Source organism: Triturus cristatus, chromosome 4_1 (genome assembly GCF_964204655.1).
Source record: "Triturus cristatus chromosome 4_1, aTriCri1.1, whole genome shotgun sequence".
In the NCBI taxonomy this organism is placed as follows: domain Eukaryota; kingdom Metazoa; phylum Chordata; class Amphibia; order Caudata; family Salamandridae; genus Triturus; species Triturus cristatus.
This window is the reverse complement of record NC_140585.1, coordinates 131,986,666-132,004,053: the sequence shown is the minus strand read 5'-3', so window position 1 is coordinate 132,004,053 and position 17,388 is coordinate 131,986,666. Positions and strand designations below refer to the sequence as shown.

General features: G+C 43.1%; 1 protein-coding gene across 2 annotated transcripts in view; it reads left to right on the top strand.

Moving 5' to 3' along the window:
• Nucleotides 1-15,805, top strand: part of LOC146847655 (uncharacterized) — a 28,085-nt gene extending 12,280 nt beyond the window's left edge. For both annotated transcript variants that reach the window (XM_085651785.1, XM_085651784.1), the window contains exon 2: nucleotides 11,422-15,805. In XM_085651785.1, the coding sequence (XP_085507911.1) occupies nucleotides 12,133-13,734 (1,602 nt within the window). In that variant the 5' untranslated portion in view covers nucleotides 11,422-12,132 and the 3' untranslated portion in view covers nucleotides 13,735-15,805. The remainder of the gene's footprint in view (nucleotides 1-11,421) is intronic.
• Nucleotides 15,806-17,388: the final 1,583 nt, after the last annotated feature.

Genomic DNA, 17,388 nt, shown 5'->3' with positions numbered 1-17,388 from the left:
GTATGTTTTTTTGGGAAATAGAGTGAATAATCCTGGAGGCAATCCCTGCGAGAAGCCGGGCTGAGCTGGGGTCTTATATCCAGGGACCTCTGGGGGGTGGTGGTCGTGCGGGCCCTAGAGGTGTTTGTGATTATCCAGGGCTTTAAGTGGGGGCGTGGCTTGAAAAACACTTAAGCTAAAAATGTGTGCTTATTATAGTGTGCCGCCCGACTGGTATTTTGCTGTTTCTGTCGTTGCATCCAGATATATGATACAACAAGTAACATCATACCTACAACAAGTCAGGACAATTGGCTTTCTCAGTGGTTGTTAGTTGCATAAGATAAATGAGCAGCAACTATGGCTTGTATTAATATTGAAAAAGCTTCCACTTAAAGCCCTGGTGACACCACGACAATGTTGCTGCTCCTGAGTTTCAAAAACAGAAGGGAAATCCAGAGAGTAAAGGACTTCCTTAAAGGATTTCCCTTCCCCTATAACGCTCGAAAAAACACGGACCGTCTGTGCCAGGGCACAAAACAGAGCCCCATAGAGGCCTCCTTAAAAAAAACTGCCGGTACTCCGACCCGGTGAGACCGTCCACTTAAAGCCCTGTGAGTATCATTTGGGTTGATCTGTGTGCACTTCGTCTTACTGCACTATGAGGAATCTGTCCACTGCATTGCAATTTATTGCACTGTGAGTAATCTGCATAGCTGCCAAGGTTTCATATTGCTATGTGGGGTATTTTCATAATTTCAGTGCAATTACGAGTGATATTTCAACGACTATAAGGGGCACTTTCTTGCGATCAAATCAAGCAATGAAGACGAGGGAAATATAAATAGAAATGTACCCACTGGAGCAACGAGAAACTCCAAGAAGATTTTAAAACCGCAGCAAAGCATCAGAAATTGAAGAGCACTTAGATGGGAATGTGCAAGGCGCTCTGCCTCTAAGGAGGTCATGGCACTGACTCCTGGCATCTCCAGCAATTCCTGAGTTCTGTGGCGCTCCCTCTATCCTATTATGCCTCTCACCCTCCTAAGGGTACACCCAGGCTGCAGACTCGCATATAGAACACAAGTAGGGTCGTGCTACATGTGTGAATATGCTCTGTTCTGTTTCTTAAACATACCACTTCCAACCAGGACCTCTAGCCCTCCTTGGATTCTATGGCGCTCTCTCTGCCCTACTGTGCCTCTCGCACCCCTTTAGGGGACACCCAGGCTGCAGGCACAGAGAGCACGTGAGGGATCAGCTGCCTACATTTAAAATTAAGAGTCAGTCAACACCGCCACACACACACACACAGGCATTGATTGGGCAAGAAGTAGCACTAAGCAACTGAGACACACAGGTCACTGACAGCCGGCAGCAGTATTAAAAAAATTATCCCTCCGCTCACTGACACCAAAAATAATGATATCACCAGCGCGGCCACATTAAAACAAGTTAGTAAATGCTGTGCAACTTAACTTATGTCACGAGGATGCGTGCTCGCTCCTCTCCAGGACTACTGGAAAGTACAATATAACTAACACTGCAGCCAGACAGATTACGATGGGAATATAGAAAGCGAGGGGCACAGGTTGTGACTGGTTTAAATACTGAGCTGAATTAAGCTCATTTCTGTGCTCCTTAGTGATGGCTTGAGCGTGGGGTCACGTGAGGATAGCGCAGTGCTAAGAAAAGAGATCTCTGAAGAGCTCAGAGCGTGGCAAGAGTAGAGCCTGAGTGGGGGCCTTACTATGTCGCCTGATGGAGCAGCACATTCTGTGCTCACCGTAAACCACGGCTGCTGGTGTTCACAGGGCGGGGCCGAAGATGAGTGAGCCCTTGGACTCTGAGGCCCTGCGTCTTCTCAAGACAAGAGGTGGCACGGGCACGCAGTGAGTATGTGAGAGAGATATGTATGGGCAGGGAGGCAGCGTGACTGGCGTCTGGGTCTCTCTGCAGCAGGGTGCCAGGCAAGCTTCGCCCGCGGTCCACCCCCGCTGCAAACACCCTGAACTTTATCACCTCTGGGCACTTGGTACTGCTCAAAAACTAAGGGCTAGCTGCCATCTGAGTGGACCCACACTGTGTATAGAGCTAGTCCAAATATGAAGCAAGGTTTTTATGCCAAAAACGAAGATTCCTTGTTTCCATACGGATTTAGCATATTTATTTTACTCCACATTTTTAAATGTGTGTAACCCGCCTGTCGACTATATCGGCCTAAATTTCCAGGCACAAACAAGATAAGCAGAAGAAACAGACCAGGATCGGTACATTTTTTCTTTTCTTTATAATGACGTTCACCTTAGTCCAAGCAGCTGACTGTCCCTGTTGTGAGTTCGGTCTTCCTGGCTGCCGCTGAATGAACCTTACTGTGAGTGTGACGGACGACTCCCACGAGGTCCACTGCACTCCCCCTCAGCCGGGCTCAGCAATTTTGCAGTCACAGCGGGCGGCAGCCATCATAAGCTCCACAGCGCGGGCGGCCATGCCCTAGGAGCACTCCACAACAGACAGCAGCACTGAAACAAGCCAGCTCTAGCCGCCGCTTACAAGTGAGGCCCTATGGCGCCGACCTTACCCCTCAGGCTTCCTGTGTCACTCTAGTAGGAGGTGAATTCCCCTGCGGCGCACCGGCCAATTGTATCAAACAACCTGACTGGGCCCAGCCCTAAGTCAGGTTGTCTGAATCAGAGCCGTGTGGTGCCGCAGAATCCTCACATTAAGATACATTGTAGCACGGTGAGACTGCCAGCGGCGCCTTAGCTCTGCTGGAAGCCCCCTAGCCTGCGGGAGCAGCGCTCATACGGCACAGGCAGGGCGCGGTCACCTACCACACACAGTGCCTTCCACAGCGCTTCACAGTGACAGCTGACATAACTGCAGAAATGCGTGACAATGCATTTCAGTGCGGTGATGCGGAGCACCACACTGAAATGCGTTAGTCTAACGCCTGATGCGTGATACTTGGCAGTACTGAATCTGTGGCACTAAACTGCATATTACTGCATTTGAGGAATCTGTGCACACTGCACTGCATCGTACTGCATTAATATGTAAGATATATGTGCAACTGCACTGCATCTTACTGCACTTTGAGATGTGTGTGCACACTGCGCTGCTTTTTACTACACTAGGAAAAATGTTAGGAAAAATGTGTGCACAGTGCACTGCATCTTACTGCACTAAGAGAAATCTGTGCACGCTGCCCTGCATCTTACTGCACTATGAGGAATCTGTCCACTGCATTGCATCTTATTGCACTGTGAGGACTCTATGGCACTCCACCAATCTTACTGTACTTTGAGGAATCTGTGCACACTGCTCTGCATCGTACTACACTATTTAGAATATGTGCAACTGCACTGCATTTTACTGCATTTTGAGAAATGTGTGCACACTGCACTGCTGCCGACTACACTAGGAGAAATGCATGCACAATGCACGGCAACTTAGTGCAGTAAGAGAAATCTGTACACGCTGCTCTGCGTCTTACTACACTATTGGGAATCTGTGCACTGCATCTTACTGTACTATGAGGAATCTGCACACTGCACTGCGTCGTACTGCACTAAGACTAATCTGTGCGCGCTGCACAGTATCTTATTGCACTACGAGGAGTCTGCACTGCATCTTACTACACTATAAGAATTCTGTGCCACTGCAATGAGAAATCTGTGCACACTGCTGCTTTTTACTACACTTTGTGGGACATTAACAGAGGTGGAAGTCTGTGAAAATGGCATTGCTTTGTGAGAAATGTGTGCACTGCTTTCTACTATTTATTTATATAAAGTTATATATAGCGCCGACGTGACCCAAGCGGGTATCGGAGCGCTTTACAGATGATCGAGGTACAAACCGAGTTGCAGGTAAAAAACAACAACAGTGAGAAGCAAGATACTGGAAAAGACAGAGGAGCAATAAAATATGCCAATGCTAAAGGAAATAGAAGACCATATAAGTACAACAGACAAATAAAGGGGTTGAGCACAAACCAAAGTCACAGACATAGTCAAAAGCATAGGACCCCCGGCGAAAAAACAAACAAAAATTTAAAAAAACTATGAAGTAGTGTTAATCAGGACGAGGCAGTCCGTGTAGAAGGAGAAAAGCCCACCAGTAGTGCAACTAACCGCATCAAACAGGGGCGTTCATCCATAGAGCTTTCACTTCTTTTTTTAAAGATGCTGTAGAGGGAGTCAGTCTGATGTGCGGTGGCAGGGAGTTCCTGATTCTTGGGGGCGATACCTGAGAACGGCCAATTATAAGTTTTCTTTTTCTGGAATTTTTGAGGTTTCAGCAGCAGAGTGCTGGAACTGCTAGAAGATCGGCTTTCACCAGAAAGCTCCAGTTTTTGGGCTAGGTACAGAGGGGTGTTAAAGTGAAGGGCCATCGTAGTCATGCACGCAATCTTAAAATGAATCCTAGCCTCCAAAGGCAGCCTGTGTAAGGATTTCAGTACCAGTTTGATGTGGCTATTTCTTCTGGAACCTGTGATGAGCCTTGCCGCTGAATTCAGGGAAGCCCTGAGCGGAGCCAAATTGTAGCTGGGTAGCCCACAGAGTGTTGCACAGCCATAATCTAGCCTGGGAATTACTAGAGCCTGCTACTTTCTGTGAACTGTATTTCAGAGAAAATCTGTGTATTGCACTGGTTTTTCCTATGATGGCTGTTGACAGGAAAGGATATGTGTGCACACTGCACTGCTTTCTACTACATTATGAGGAGGATTTTAAATGAAAGATATCTGTGTTGACTCGTCTACCTTTTACTATTCTGCCAAAGGTGCTTAGAGTACATATGTAGTGTGTATCCTGAATTACTTTTTACTACTCTTCGAGGGGTTGTTAAAAAAGAGAAATTCTGCCCGCACTGCTTTGTATTCTTCACTGTGAAATATCCATCCATACTGCACTGCCTTTTACTACGCTATATGACTATGCGTGGTATTTTCAGAAGAGATTTTCTGATCACATTGCATTGTTTTTTACGACATTACAAGGGGCGTTTGCAGGAAAGGAAATCTGTCCACTGCACTATTTTTTTAACTGCTTTAGAAGCGGTGTTTGCATCTAAGAGGGAGGAAACCTATTTTACAGCGGAATGAGGATTGGTTAAAAAAGCGTTAATCTGTGTACTTTGCACTGCTGATTATTACATTACAAGAGGCATTTACTGAAGAGGACATTTGCATCTAGCTACTTTTAACTGAACTTTAAGCAGCTTTTAAAGCTACAGAAAGAAATCTATTTTACTATAACAAGAGGGGTGTATACAAAAAGAGTACATCTGTACACTCTGCACTGCTGTTTCCTGACACTATGAGGTGCCTTTACAGAGAGTACCTGTAAACACTGCACTGCTTTTACCTGTACTGTTACGGGCAGTAATGATGTTTACTTCCACTAAGAGAAGTGTTTAGAGTAGAGAGTATCTGTACACTGCTTTTTACTCACAAGACAAGGAGCACTTTCTGTGGAATCCTTTAAGAATTGCACCAATTATTACTGACTCTGTGAGGGGGCTTATTTAAACAAGAATCTGTGTACATTGCACTGCATTTTACTCACTAAGGGCCTCATGTAGGTAACATACTATTTACCGATTCATAAATACCGAATTTTACCGATTCAGTATTTATGAATCGGTAAATAGTATGTAGGTAAATAATCGGTAATTATTACCGATTCGGTAAATAACGGTAATTATGAATCGGTATTTACCGAATCGGTAATAATGCATCCCTTCCCATTCATTCCTATGGGCCTAGAGGCCCATAGGAATGAATGGGAAGCCAGTTACTATGGCGTGGAGAAGTGTGGCTCAATGATTAGAGCGGCAGACCCTGATGCAGAGGTCTAGCCCGGGACCAGGGTTCAATTCCCCGCCTCGGCGGGTCTTGGGCTAAAAAATTCCACGGACCGTATAATTCTCGCCTCGGTGCCATTCCAATCATGGAGTCCCACTCTGCAACTCTGGGCAATAGCTTGCTTAATCTCCACAACGGCCCCCACAACGCTAAGGATGCCTGGCCTCCACCTTGGGGGTGCCCAGGAGTGGACGCCTCACAGGGAAAGCCAGGATGGGTTCCACAGCAGTATTCATACAAGCGCCTTGAGACCAATGCGGGTGAGTAGTGCGCTATACAAGTATCAATTTACTATTACCGATTCGGTAAATACCGAATCGGTAATAGGGGAGGCATTATCATGGGTGGCAGGGTGTCACATTGACACCCTGTTGCACCCCTGATTTGTGCATGTGTGCACATGTGGCGCACATACATGCCCTAAGGGCATGTATGTCTGCCACATGGCACTTTACAAATAGCACAAAAATGCTTTTTGTAAGGTATTCGTAATTTACCATCAACTTGTAGTTGGTGGTAAATAACGAATCCAGACACCAATAATGCACTCACTTGAGTGCCCCCTACATTCCATTTCTGGATTCTGGATTTACCGAATCGGTATTTTACCGATTTCTTAAAATTCCGATTCGGTAAATACCGAATCCAGAAATCAGCCACCTACATCTCAAGTGCCTCAATACCGGTCGGTAACGGGATATTTACCGATTTTCGGCCGTTACCGACCGGTATTGAGGTACCTACATGAGGCCCTAAGTAGTTCTAACAGAAGACAACATTTCTACTCTGCACTACTTTTTACTGTGCTTCAGTTTGAGGTGGCATTTGCAGAAGAAATCATCTTTCCACCTGGCACTGCTTTTTACTGTGACAGCGGAAGAGAAGTTAGAACATGAATAATCTCAGTTATATTATAGATTTGTTCCACTATCCAGTCTTTCTGTTACCCAGACCTACATCTCCCTATAATCAAACTCCTTGTTTCTGGAGATTCTGTCAAGAATTCCTGTCATACGAGGGGAGGAAAACGGTAACCAGCGAAAACGGACTACATCTCCCAGGATGCTTAGCGGTTGAGAGGTTATGTAAACAGGAGAGCTGTTACATAACTCAAGGGAAACACGCCCTTATGTAAACAGGAGAGCTGTTACATAACTCAAGGGAAACACGCCCTTATGTAAACAGGAGAGATGTTACATAACTCAAGGAAAACACGCCCTTATGTAAACAGGAGAGCTGTTACATAACTCAAGGAAAACACGCCCTATAAAGGGAGGAACCGGGAGGCACAACGCTGTCGGATATTGTGTTTACACCGACGTACCTGCTTCGTGAAGAGCAGTGTTCCGGAGTGGTGCTCCAGTAAGGCAAGAACGGAGGTAGGTCGAGTCGTTACTCCCTGGGCCGTGTCTTGCCCCATCGTCACCTGTGAAGGACCCGGAAGCTCTACCGGTCAACCATTGAGCTTCGCTTTTTGACTCGGCTGAGCCCAAGCGCAGTGGCGCTTTTGCTGGTTGGAGTCGTAACTCCCAGCCCGACCAGAGACACAGGGACTGCCAGCTGTAACGCACACCAGGAGGTGTTTGCCGCGTTACAGACTCGGAAGTCCACAGGATCGATCGAGCGGCTGCTCTCAGTTCAGTCTTCTTGCTTTTGATTGGGGTATCGGTGACGCATCACCAGGAGGTGACTCCGCGTCCCGGTGCAGTCTGAGGAAGAGGTTGAGCGGCTGCTCCCTTCAGGTAGAGACCCCGGCTGGGTGTTTCCCTGACTCCTCGATTCTCCCCAACACTCTTCGTGCCCCTCACAGCCTACCGATTGGCATTGTCGGCCATTTCATTTCTGCCCTCTGTTGGCATACGCCGGGATCGGCGTATATGCAGAGGACGGTTAGGACCATCCGTGCTGTGGGCTGGTAACGTACTTAGCCTGGAGGATTCCAGTGACTATAACTTTTGTTTATTCCTTGTATTATATTTGCCTTCATTAAAATAACTAACCCTTCACAAGTGGTTGCGTCCTCATTGTCGTGTCTGTTAAACGATCCTGAGACGTTCAGGGCGTTACAGATTCACTTTGTATATTTTTCTTATATAACACAAGGCTCTTTCACTATAATCCTACCAAAGGTTCCCAGAACCACGGTGCTGATTGCTTCGTTGGGTGTCACACAGAACCTTGTTTCTCTAGCAAATGTATGAGGGGAAGAGGAAATTGGATTAGTCCCTACATAAGGGTGAGTCCTTGTATATGTGGCCTGCTTCAGAAAGCAACCTCTGGTAGTATACCAGAGGAACTCCCTTGTTGTTTACTAGATGTCTCCTGTAGCCTGCTCCATCCCATTTGCCTCCACGTCAGAGCAGAAAGCCTGGCAGAGATGAGCCAAAAATATCCTGTTTTCTTGTTGGCGACTGCTCCTAATTACAAAAAAAGCTGCCTTGCTGATTGGAGACTGGTTGAAAGACCTATTCAAGAAAGGTCTTCTGGTTTAGCTTATTGTAGAATCCTGCTTGTTTCACTGAGGTGACGAGTGTGTGGCAGACATATTTTCACAGAAGAGCTCAGATCAGGAATTTCAGTGCTTGGTATCCAGAGAATCCATTTGGGCCTTGAGCAATGACATCCTTTTTTTACTTGTGTATTATGTATCTGCCCATTGAACTACTGCCAAGTCTCACATAATACCCATCACAATAGAGTCCTTAAGACCAACAGTCTAAAGTAGCAGAAACTTGTTGTCTTAAACTATGTAAATATGCCATGACTTGGTGTGAATCCATTCTGTACCTTTAATTTACAGAGCTAGCCTCGGGACTTTATATTACATTGTTTGCATCTGAGTACCTGACCTGTGTTATTGCATTGTTTGCATCAGATTCTCCTACTACCCGGCCTGTGTTATTGCATTGTGTGCTCTGCATTCATTATGCTATTATCCTAGTAGGTGCAGCTTTTCTAACATGCTACCTTTAATCCTAATAAAGTGCATCTTACTTCAACGATACTGCACAGTTCTTACAGTAGTAGTCTATTACCTAGTTATGTAGTAACAGACAGCACAGCATGTCTACCAGAGATGTGTAAGGTCAGAAACAGTACATAGCTAAGTCGGTATGATGGAAACAAACTGTTGAATAAGGTTTTGAATGAAGATACTGCTGTGCTAGGCAGCAAAACATCTATGTTGAAACAACAGCAGTAAGACAATTGTACGTGGCATGATAACATGGTAGATTTATATACAGTTTTGTGCAGTGCGTGTCATTGTTCTTTTCTTCCAGTCTCATGGGGTGGTTTTGCAATGTAATGTTGAGCACACAGAGTGTGGTGCTTCCACAAATCTCAGACACATGCAATTCCAAGGATGGTAATATTAGAGATTGAAAGATTTGAGTTTGGATGCTGGTAGATGGTTTGAAAGATTGAAGTCTGGATTGGATTACAAAATTCTGAAAAATAGATTGGTAATCTGTGGAGGGTGTGTAGTTGGTCCGTGTTTTGGCACGGCTGTCCAGGGGTTTAAGAAAATGTCAACCAATTTGTGGAGGGCCCTTTTTGAGTGAGAACTGCCCAACATCATGCAATACAATATATGGGTGTGTATCTGGGCTAGAATCTGATAGCAAAATGGCGCACCATGTCCAAAGAGGATAGATGTTGGCGACGGATAGTTGTTTAAAAGCTTTCTGCAACGTGCTGTTACAGGTAGGACCTTTATTCTCTAGTTGCCATTTCGCAGGATCTATTCAGATACACTGGTTGAATTGTACCTTGGAGCAGTACTTGTAGCTTCAACTCCCAGAGTCTTGTAGTAAATAGTGGATGCAGTAGGACTGTCTCAATGTTCCACAGAGCTCAGAAAAAAACAGATTTCCCTTCATCTCACAGCTTGAGCTCTGTGGCCTGACCTGTTGAATTCCAACAAAGAAGACGCCCTAGACCAGTTCTGCCTAACCATACCTTTGAACTGATCATTGAGGAAAGAAGCCTGTGCCTTGAAGAAAGATCTGCACAAGGCACAGCTGACAGAAGTACTGCCTGGAAGGGAGATTTGCACAAGGCACAGTTAACAGAAGTCCTGCATGACGGTGGCCTTAAATCAATGAGAGACCCACAAATAACAAAATCTTTCAGGTCCAGCAGGCCACACTGGATACAGTGTACACCAAGGAGCTGATTTAGATTTCACCGAATGGTTTATTCCGTCACAAAAGTGACAGATATCCGGGCCGCCCTAATAAAAGTGCATTATATCCTTGTAAAAAGGCAGCTGGGACATCTGTCTTGTTTTGAGGCAATAACTTGTCCAGCAAACTCTAAACCAGGCTCTTTGTCTGCAACAAGTGTTGTAGAAGGAACGAGAACCATGGCGTCTTGACTATCGGGCTTCTGCTAAACCCTGCAGAGTGAGTGTGATAACCTAAAGGACAGGAAATGAGGTAACCTCCATATAAGAAATATGGCATGGTGGAAATGGTGCATCACCTGGGGACAACGAACACCTCCTCCCACTCTACTAAATGCCCATTCAGTCACAAGGTAGCATCCTGATCCCCAAACAGACAACATTAAGTCAGATACCATGTAAAGGTAGAAAAAGGGGGGGGGAAAAGATTGATATGCACACATCTGTTGTAGGGATATGTCCGGTAAATTATTGGTTGTGATGGATTCTCTATAAGGACTAAATGACTGATATCGTTGAATATTAAATGATATGAATCAATGTTTGTTTGCCTTATCTGCATGTATTATGTAATGGGTGGGCATTACAGTGAACCCCTCTTTCTGTTTCACAAAAAAGCCCTAGAAGGAGCTGCATCTTACATACTTTTATGTACTTTATGAAGAACTAGACTTACTTTTTTGAGTGGTCTTTTAGGGCCAGAACAAGGCCCTGTAAGCTGCATTAGTTTTAGGGAGATGGACAGATGTTGTTGCGATAGCAAACCTACCTCCACTCACAATAAGGCTCCAATCTTCCAGGTTAGCAGAAACCAGAAATGCTTGAACCAGAGGAGCTGTTGCAAGTATCAAATATGACTTATTGAACAGCAAGGTAAAGACCAGAGTTGTCATTTGAGCTGATCCTGTGTGAACAGGAAAGCATTGGGAAGTGTGAATGGAGTTACTTTTGTTATATACTTGCTGAAGAGTTAACTTTTGTTGTATTTTTTCTGAAGAGTTACCTTTATTATATACTTCCTGAAGAGTTACTGAATTAACAGCAGGCCATCCTGATCCCTCTTTTTTTCCACAATCAGTGTTTGTATAAATGGAAACTTGTCCATTTGTATCTGCCTAAAGCTGTACCTCTAGCATGGGGGTGCTATGTGAGCACCGTTTTTAACCAAGTTTCTCTGTGAACACTGCTAAAGCGCCTCCTTTTCAGAAGTTGAAGTGATGTGATCAACAGAACTTTTAGTTAAATATCCATGTATGTTGAAATATTCCTTGCTATGTTTTAAAGACGGTAAAGAAGACATGTCTTTGACAATCAGTTAAACATTATGAATTTGTATCCCATTATGTTTACATTTAATAATTCTGAATATCTTTACATCCAACAGAAAAGCCTTGAATGCATGAAATGATTATGAATAATGAAGCTAATGCTGTACCTCTGCAAACATAGCAGAAACAACGAGTTCCAGTATTCAGGAAAACATCGATGCAGTTGGCAACAGAGGAACATGCACATAAACTGGCAATCCATGAAATAGCAGTCCAGGGCAGTTAATTGGATGAAACAGTCTGAGCTGCGCACCTCCACGCCACTAGACGAAGAAATGACCTCTAGAACATTTAGATAAGAAAACTGGCAAACCACCTCCTGTATAAACTGGTTTCCAAAACCAGCCATGATCATGGGAATGGTATGATGTGGTTACCACAGTACTCTGCTTTCTAAAGCAATAACAGACCATCATTCAGTGTTCTAGGTGTATTGTTAACTGTTTCTGGCTAACCCACAGCAACTAGAGAAAAGCACAACAGAGTGTAGCCAGACAACTGAAGGGTAAAGATAAGAGGAGTTATGCGATCTACAATACAACGGACTGTCACAATGTTCACTGGCCAGAAGCAAGATAAATCTTACATGCAAGCGTGCATAACCATAGTCCAATCTAATGGCACAATCACCTAAAGAAAAGTATAGATTGTATGAGTGTGGTAAGTATTTGGTGGCTATGGCACGTTATTGTTGAGTCAGAAAACAATCGTGCAAAATACCACACACATACAGGGAGTGTGAGAATAACACAAGTGCTTTATCAGCCATGTTGGCCCTTCACGAAACACAGTCTTGGGATGTAGACCAATATATACCCTACCCACAGACAGAAACCAAGAAAGAAGAATCACACACATGCAGTGAGAGCTATAGTTTGTCATCACTACTAAAACTTCATCAGCAAACACACACAGAAGAAAAATCATTCAAGTGCATTGAATGTGCAAAGTTCTTTAGTCCGTCATCACAGCTCCAATGCCATCAGCGAATCCACACAGGGGAAAAACCGTTCAAGTGCAGTGAATGTGAAAGTAGCTTAGGATATTCATCAAACCTACAAAGTCATCAGCGAACACACACAGAAGAAAAGCCATTTAAGTGCAGTGAGTGTGTGAAGACCTTTAGTCAATTAGCAAACCTACAAGTACATCATCAAACACATAATGGGGAAAAACCTTACAATTGCAATGAATGTGGAAGTAGTTTTAGTCGTTCCTCAACATTAAGGATTCATCATCGAACACACACAGGGGAAAAACCATTTAAGTGCAGTGAATGTTTGAAGAGCTTTAGTCAATTACCCAACCTACAAAGACATCAACAAACACACACTGGGGAAAAGCCCTACCATTGCAGTGAATGTGGCAATGGTTCTATTGACTCTTCATCATTAAGGATTCATCAGCGAACACACACAGGGGAAAAGCCATTTAAGTGCAGTGAATGTTTGAAGAGCTTTAGTCGATTAGCAAACCTACAAGTACATTATCAAAGACATAATGGGGAAAAACCATACAATTGCAATGAATGTGGAAGTAGTTTTAGTTGTTCCTTAACATTAAAGAATCATCAGCGAACACACACCGGGGAAAAATCATTCAAGTGCAGTGAATGTGCAAAGAGCTTTAGTCAGTTCTCACACCTACAAAAACATCAGCAGAGACACACCGGAGAAAAGCCCTTCAATTGCAGTGAATGTGGTGCTGCTTTTATTTACTCTTCATCATTAAGGATTCATCAGCGAACACACACAGGGGAAAAGCCATTTAAGTGCAGTGAATGTGTGAAGACCTTTAGTCAATTACCCAACCTACAAAGACATCAACATACACACACCGGAGAAAAGCCCTTCAATTGCAGTGAATGTGGCAGTGCTTTTATTGACTCGTCATCATTAAGGATTCATCAGCGAACACACACAGGGGAAAAACCATTCAAGTGCAGTGAATGTGCAAAGTACTTTAGACGGTTATCGCATCTACAAATACATCAGCGAACACATACAGGGGAAAAACCATTCAAGTGCAGTGAATGTGCAAAGAGCTTTAGTCAGTTATCACACCTACAAAAACATCAGCAAAGACACACAGGGGAGAAGCTGTACCATTGCATTGAATGTGGCAGTGCTTTTATTGATTTGTCGTCATTGAGGATTCATCAGCGAACACACACAGGGGAGAAGCCATTTAAGTGCAGTGAATGTGCAAAGAGCTTTAGTCAGTTATCACACCTACAAAAACATAAGCCCACACACACCGGAGAAAAGCCATTCAAGTGCAGTGAATGTGTGAAGAGCTTTAGTCGTTTATCCACCCTACAAAGACATCAGCAAACACACACACAGAGAGGAAAAAACATTTTACAGTGAATGTAGCAAAGCTTTTATTGACTTTTCATCATTAAGGTTCATCAGCGAAAACACTCAGGGGAAAAGCCGTTCAAGTGCAGTGAATGTATGAAGAGCTTTATTTACCCTGGACACCTAAAAAAGCATCAGTGAACACACACACACAGGAAAAGCCCTTTAGATGCAGTGAATGTGTGAAGAGCTTTAGTCAGCAATCAGCCCTAAAGAAACATCAGCGCACACACACTGGGGAAAACCCCTACCATTGTCATGAATGTGGCAGTAGTTTTACTGACTCTTCAAGTAATCATCAGCGAACACACACAGGAAAAAAAACATTCGAGTGCAGTGAATGTGTGAAGAGCTTTAGCCAATCAGCACACATAATAGAACATAAAAGAGCATCAAACAACATGCATGGATAAAGCCATTCAATTGACCTGATTGTGTGAAGAACTTTAGTCACTTATCAGGCCTACAAAGACATCAGGAAATACATACAGGGGTAAAAACATTCAGGTGCAGTGAATGTTTGAAGAGGTTTTGTTGATTATCAAAACTAGAAAGACTTCAGTGGACGCACACGGCCTAACCATACCATTGGGAAACATCGGTTACATTGCGGTGTTTACACCCCAATACCTTTAAAACACGGGTATTACAACGCAAGTCATTACAATGACTTGCTCTGGATGGCACTCTAACCTAAAGAATAGTATGATTTACTATTCCAACACCTTCCCTACTGTACGTAGACAGGAGTTAGAATAGTAAATCATACTATTCCTAAGTCCAGCGCCCTACAGCGCAAGTCGTTAAAGCGCAAGTCGTTGTAACGACTTGCGTTGTAATGCCCGCATTTTAAATGTATCGCGGTGTAAACACCGCAATGTAACGTCGCATCTTCCATACCATTACAATGAATATGGAAGTAGGCTTAGTGACTTGTCAATATTGAGGATTCATCAGCGATCACACACAGGAAAAGCCTTTCTGTTATGATCTCCAGTACTCCTAGCCCTGAGTAACCTAAATGCAGAATAGGTGTGCATATACCATACAACACATATGAGGAAACAACATTCAGTTAGTTATTTATTTCTTAGTTTTCAAATTTTTTTTTTTTGCATTTCTATTATATTGCACAAAGTAACAGTAAAATTCAGTGCACATGTTTGAAAATGTGAAAATCAGTTGTAAAATGCACAAGCTGGCTCCCAGGGTAACACTCCTTACTCGTGATTAAGCTGCAAGTCCGCATGAACAGGAGGCAACTGTCACCGCACTAACATCTCCGTATGTTTTTGGAAACACGTGGAACAGCTGACTATAAATAAGCCATCCTCTTGTAGGGCAGCACTTGGCCTCTTCTTCTCTCCACATACCTGAGATCCAGCATCGCACTGCAGGCTGACAGTTTTCCAGAGTTATTCCTCGCAGAGGGCTACAATCAGTTTCCGCTTCCCTTCTTCCAGTTCCAGGGCTTTTCTTCCGGATCCAGAGCTTGAAGCAAAGAAAAGAAAAAATCAACAAACCATGATTTATTGCTTAAAGACACTCCCGAGTGCTCGTAGCAAGAGAGATAAAGTATTTTCTTTTGTGTTTTATTTCACCATATTTTTGGAGTTCATGAGCACGATGGAAATGTTTAAAGGAGCACTCTTATAAAAAAACGCCACTTTCAGAAGAAAGGGAGAGATGAATCTCCTTTCTTGCATTTGATGACTTTGTTAAACACAAACATATTAATCCGTGCGGTGTTACCTTTTGATTTGATGACTTTCTCTGATAAACTCCTTAAAAATGTTGTGAACATTGCTGATTTCCTTTTTATCCTGAAAGAAACCTTGTATGTTTTTGTACAACAAGTACATTCAAGCTGATGTGAAGTTTCTGTTTAAGTTGTATAAGTAATAGAATAAGAATAATTATACATTGCCCACAGTTCTAATAAGGGTTTTCATGCTGTAAAGTTTCTCTTTATTGTTTCAGTAAAACGATTATACAAATTGATTCATATAATGTTCCACATTGAATGTGGTCTTCTGCTTTGTTCCTGCATATTCAAGAATAAAAGGCACAAACTTTGAAAGGCATGACCTTATCATTCATCATAAGTCATAAAACTTTATTGTGATGATGATAACAATAAGGTGAAATTGTCCTTCCTTTTTTTTATTGTTTTTTTTTATAGAAACCATTCACCCTAGCGTCATCCACCAGAAGTCCAGTTAGAGGGACGCCATGGTATTTCCAGCCCCAGAACCAGTTGCTACGAGGCTTTACAGCTCTCCAGTGTTTCTTTTCTCTTTCATCCCAACCCCCTTCCCTTGGTGATACTCCACAGCTCATTGTCTTTACCTAAACGTTGTAGCTGAAATGGGTTTTAGGAGGTATCTGGTTCTAGCATCCCCCGAAGGGGAAAACTGGATTTTCAGTTGACTTTACTTGCGAGAAGGCCAAGCCACAAAAACTCATCCCTCTTGGAGATATGGACCGCGATTCCGAACGTATTAATATTCAGGATATGGCCCAAGCTTTAGCAGCTGATTTATCAGCTAATCAATACGTAGCTCATATATGTTGCAGTCATTGCAATTAGAAATGCGCAAATTATGTGCAGAAAATGAGGAAATACGTAGAAAATTGATACTTTAAACCCAGAGGGAAACCATGGGATATTCCACTTCCAAAAATAGAGAAAGCATCTTTTGGTTTTAGTATACGCACAAGCATGTTCCCTCTGCAAAGTAGTAGTAATCCTGTTAAATAAGTACAGGTAACTGTAACTATACCCACCTCAGTACCCCTAGCCGTGCCTCAACGTTTTCTGGGTGATAGTTCAAAGTTTGCTATATTCCTTAGTCAGTGTCAGCTGCACTTTATATGTAAACCGCAATATTTTCCCACAGATTCGGCAAAGTAGCGTTTGTACTATCATACCTTGGTGGGATGGCGGCAAATTGGTATATACCTCTCATAGACAGGAATGACCCGATTCTTTATAACTGGCCAGCTTTCAAGGCAGCCAAGACTCGTTTATTTGCTAAGCATGTCTTTATGCAAGCTAGTGATATTGAATTATTAAATCTTAAACAAGGATATAAAGACTTACTAACATATGTTACTACCTTTAATAGACTCCTCACTGAGACAACGGCCCAAAGACAAAAGCACTTCTCTTTTTTATCCTGGGTTAAATGACAGTCTGAAAGATGCACTATCTCACATAGTTGATGTACCAGATGATTATTCTGATTTTGTCAATCTAGTGGTAAGACTAGACCATAGGTTAGGTGAGAGAAAAGGAGAAAAAAATCAAAACACGATTTTAAAACCATTTTCACTAAGAACAGATCTTAAAAACCAAAACTTAAATGATCAGAAGTAGAACCCTTGCAAATAGGTGGAATGAAAGGGCCACTAACAACTGAAGAAAAAGAGAGAAGAAGAACATTACAGTTATGCTTATATTGTGGAAAATCTGGGCATTTCGCTAAAGAATGCCCAACAAAATCTAAATCAAAAAAGATAGTGGCTACTACCAATCTTATTGATTCCTCTTTGAAAAACTAGAACTCCCGACTGGAATGGAGGCGGTCGAGTCGTGAGAGGTCATCCCTAAGATCTCCAAATACTTAGCAAATACTGTTAGCAGAATCCCTGGCCATTTTA